At 54.7% G+C, this 4,535-nt stretch overlaps 1 protein-coding gene across 1 annotated transcript in view; it reads left to right on the top strand.

Annotated features, from left to right (window-relative positions):
- LOC138353588 (eukaryotic translation initiation factor 3 subunit A-like) overlaps window positions 1-1,857 on the top strand; it is a 4,533-nt gene extending 2,676 nt beyond the window's left edge. Inside the window, exon 2 of the mRNA XM_069306780.1 lies at window positions 1-1,857. This exon is cut by the window's left edge and continues 56 nt beyond it. Coding sequence (XP_069162881.1) covers window positions 1-1,857 — 1,857 coding nt within the window.
- Window positions 1,858-4,535: the final 2,678 nt, after the last annotated feature.

Genomic DNA, 4,535 nt, shown 5'->3' with positions numbered 1-4,535 from the left:
ACCTGCCCCTCCCTCTACCTTCTCTCATTAGTCTACCTCATTTTCCTACCTCCACGTGGGAGGGTGGACGGCAGTGGTCACCGTCGTCGTGGGAGGGAGGACGGCAGTGGTCACCGTCGTCGTGGGAGGGAGGACGGCAGTGGTCACCGTCGTCGTGGGAGGGAGGACGGCAGTGGTCACCGTCGTCGTGGGAGGGAGGACGGCAGTGGTCACCGTCGTGGGAGGGTGGACGGCAGTGGTCACCATCGTCGTGGGAGGGAGGACGGCAGTGGTCGTCGTCGTGGGAGGGAGGACGGCAGTGGTCACCGTCGTGGGAGGGAGGACGGCAGTGGTCACCGTCGTGGGAGGGAGGACGGCAGTGGTCACCGTCGTGGGAGGGTGGACAGCAGTGGTCACCGTCGTGGGAGGGAGGACGGCAGTGGTCGTCGTCGTGGGAGGGTGGACGGCAGGGGTCACCGTCGTGGGAGGGAGGACGGCAGTGGTCGTCGTCGTGGGAGGGAGGACGGCAGTGGTCACCGTCGTGGGAGGGAGGACGGCAGTGGTCACCGTCGTCGTGGGAGGGTGGACGGCAGTGGTCACCGTCGTGGGAGGGAGGACGGCAGTGGTCGTCGTCGTGGGAGGGAGGACGGCAGTGGTCACCGTCGTGGGAGGGAGGACGGCAGTGGTCACCGTCGTGGGAGGGAGGACGGCAGTGGTCACCGTCGTGGGAGGGTGGACAGCAGTGGTCACCGTCGTGGGAGGGAGGACGGCAGTGGTCGTCGTCGTGGGAGGGTGGACGGCAGGGGTCACCGTCGTGGGAGGGAGGACGGCAGTGGTCGTCGTCGTGGGAGGGAGGACGGCAGTGGTCACCGTCGTGGGAGGGAGGACGGCAGTGGTCACCGTCGTCGTGGGAGGGAGGACGGCAGTGGTCACCGTCGTGGGAGGGAGGACGGCAGTGGTCGTCGTTGTGGGAGGGTGGACGGCAGGGGTCACCGTCGTGGGAGGGTGGACGGCAGTGGTCACCGTCGTGGGAGGGAGGACGGCAGTGGTCACCGTCGTGGGAGGGAGGACGGCAGTGGTCACCGTCGTGGGAGGGAGGACGGCAGTGGTCACCGTCGTCGTGGGAGGGTGGACGGCAGGGGTCACCGTCGTGGGAGGGTGGACGGCAGTGGTCACCGTCGTGGGAGGGTGGACGGCAGTGGTCACCGTCGTGGGAGGGAGGACGGCAGTGGTCACCGTCGTGGGAGGGAGGACGGCAGTGGTCACCGTCGTCGTGGGAGGGTGGACGGCAGTGGTCACCGTCGTCGTGGGAGGGTGGACGGCAGTGGTCACCGTCGTCGTGGGAGGGAGGACGGCAGTGGTCACCGTCGTGGGAGGGAGGACGGCAGTGGTCACCGTCGTCGTGGGAGGGTGGACGGCAGTGGTCACCGTCGTCGTGGGAGGGAGGACGGCAGTGGTCACCGTCGTGGGAGGGAGGACGGCAGTGGTCACCGTCGTGGGAGGGTGGACGGCAGTGGTCACCGTCGTGGGAGGGTGGACGGCAGTGGTCACCGTCGTGGGGGAGGGACGGCAGGGGTCACCGTCGTGGGGGAGGGTGGACGGCAGTGGTCACCGTCGTGGGGGAGGGTGGACGGCAGTGGTCACCGTCGTGGGGGAGGGAGGACGGCAGTGGTCACCGTCGTGGGAGGGTGGACAGCAGTGGTCACCGTCGTGGGAGGGAGGACGGCAGTGGTCACCGTCGTGGGAGGGAGGACAGCAGTGGTCACCATCGTCGTGGGAGGGAGGACGGCAGTGGTCACCGTCGTGGGAGGGTGGACAGCAGTGGTCACCGTCGTGGGAGGGAGGACGGCAGGGGTCACCGTCGTGGTAGGGTACTGAGATAATCTTGGGTTGCTCAATGCACGTGTTTCAGTTGAGTAATATGGAGGAGGTGGAGGTCCGCAGGGAATATTTCTAATTATGGAGTGTAACGTCTTCAAGGCCAATTGCAAAATAGGATATATTCTCTCTCCTCTTGTGTGTGTGTGCGTGTGTGTGTGTGTGTGTGTGTTTACTAGTTGTGTTTTTGCGGGGGTTGAGCTTTGCTCTTTCGGCCCGCCTCTCAACTGTCAATCAACTGTTTACTAACTACTACTTTTTTTTTTCCACACCACACACACACATCCCAGGAAGCAGCCCGTGACAGCTGACTAACTCCCAGGTACCTATTTACTGCTAGGTAACAGGGGCACTTAGGGTGAAAGAAACTTTGCCCATTTGTTTCTGCCTCGTGCGGGAATCGAACCCGCGCCACAGAATTACGAGTCCTGCGCGCTATCCACCAGGCTACGAGGCCCCTCTGTGTGTGTGTGTACTCACCTATATGTACTCACCTATATGTGCTTGCAGGATCGAGCATTGACTCTTGGATCCCGCCTTTCTAGCTATCGGTTGTTTACAGCAATGACTCCTGTCCCATTACCCTATCATACCTAGTTTTAAAAGTATGAATAGTATTTGCTTCCACAACCTGTTCCCCAAGTGCATTCCATTTTTCTACTACTCTCACGCTAAAAGAAAACTTCCTAACATCTCTGTGACTCATCTGAGTTTCCAGTTTCCACCCATGTCCCCTCGTTCTGTTATTATTACGTGTGAACATTTCATCTATTTCCACTTTATCAATTCCCCTGAGTATTTTATATGTCCCTATCATATCTCCTCTCTCCCTTCTTTTCTCTAGTGTCGTTAGGTTCAGTTCCTTCAGCCGCTCTTCATATCCCATCCCTCGTAACTCTGGGACAAGCCTCGTCGCAAACCTCTGAACCTTCTCCAGTTTCTTTATGTGTTTCTTCAGGTGGGGGCTCCATGATGGCGCGGCATACTCTAAGACGGGTCTCACGTAGGCAGTGTAAAGTGCCCTAAAAGCTTCCTCATTTAGGTTTCTGAATGACGTTCTAATTTTCGCCAGTGTAGAGTACGCTGCTGTCGTTATCCTATTTATATGTGCCTCAGGAGTTAGATTAGGTATCACATCCACTCCCAGGTCTCTTTCTCGAATCGTTACAGGTAGGCTGTTCCCCTTCATTGTGTACTGTCCCTTTGGTCTCCTGTCACCTGATCCCATTTCCATAACTTTACATTTACTGGTGTTAAACTCCAGTAGCCATTTCCCTGACCATCTCTGCAGCCTGTTTAAGTCCTCTTGGAGGATCCTACAATCCTCGTCTGTCACAACTCTTCTCATTAATTTTGCGTCATCTGCAAACATTGACATGTATGATTCCACTCCTGTAAACATATCATTTACGTAAATTAGAAAGAGGATTGGTCCCAGCACCGATCCTTGAGGTACTCCACTTGTTACTGTTCGCCAGTCCGACTTTTCGCCCCTTACCATTACCCTCTGGCTCCTTCCTGTTAGGTAGTTCTTCACCCATACTAGGGCCTTTCCGCTTACTCCTGCCTGCCTCTCAAGTTTGTATAGCAGTCTCATGTGCGGTACCGTATCAAAGGCCTTTTGGCAGTCAAGAAATATGCAGTCTGCCCAGCCTTCTCTGTCCTGCCTTATCCTTGTTACTTTATCATAGAATTCTAAAAGGTTTGTTAGGCATGATTTCCCTGTCCAGAACCCATGTTGGTGCTTGTTTACAAACCCAATGCTCTCCAGGTGCTCAACAAGTCTTAGCCTAATTATTCTTTCAAGTATTTTGCAGGGGATGCTTGTCAGTGATACGGGTCTGTAGTTAAGTGCCTCCTCCCTATCACCTTTTTTGAAAATCGGTACGACATTTGCCTCCTTCCAGCAACTGGGCAATTCTCCCGACATAAGTGACTCATTAAAGATCATTGCCAGAGGCACGCTGAGAGCCTGCGCTGCCTCTTTAAGTATCCACGGTGATACTTTGTCTGGTCCAACAGCTTTATTTGCATCCAGTGTTGTCAACTGTTTCATTACATCCTCTGCTGTCACCTCTATATCTGATAGTCTTTCATCTTGGGTAATCTCTTCTAACAAAGGGAGCTGCTCAGGCTCGGTTGTGAACACTCCATGGAATTTTGCATTCAGTACCTCGCAGATTTCCTTGTCGCTTTCTGTATATGCCCCTTCTGTTTTCCTCAGTCTTGTCACTTTTCTGTGTGTGTGTGTGTGTGTGTGTGTGTGAAACTACATAAGTGTAGTTACAGGATGAGAGCTACGCTCGTGGTGTCCCGTCTTCCCAGCACTCTTTGTCGTATAATGCTTTGAAACTACTGACAGTCTTGGCCTCCACCACCTTCTCACTTAACTTGTTCAAACAGTCTACCACTTTGTTTGTAAAAGAAAACTTTCGAATATTTTTGTCGCCATCTGTGTTTCCTTGGCTTGAATCTGTGTTCTTGAAGTTGCTTGTTTCAGGAATTCCTCTTTGTCAATTTGGTCGATTCCTGTTAGTATTTTATAAGTGGTGATCATATCGCCTCTTTTTCTTCTCTCTCTCATAGTTATGGCATGTTTAACGCCTCTAGTCTCTCCTCGTAACTCTTGCTTTTCAGTTCCAGAAGCCATTTTGTTGAATGCCTTTGCACCTTCTCCA

Source organism: Procambarus clarkii, chromosome 58, assembly GCF_040958095.1.
Source record: "Procambarus clarkii isolate CNS0578487 chromosome 58, FALCON_Pclarkii_2.0, whole genome shotgun sequence".
Classification (NCBI taxonomy): Eukaryota; Metazoa; Arthropoda; class Malacostraca; order Decapoda; family Cambaridae; genus Procambarus; species Procambarus clarkii.
This window is presented reverse-complemented; position numbering and strand designations above follow the sequence as displayed.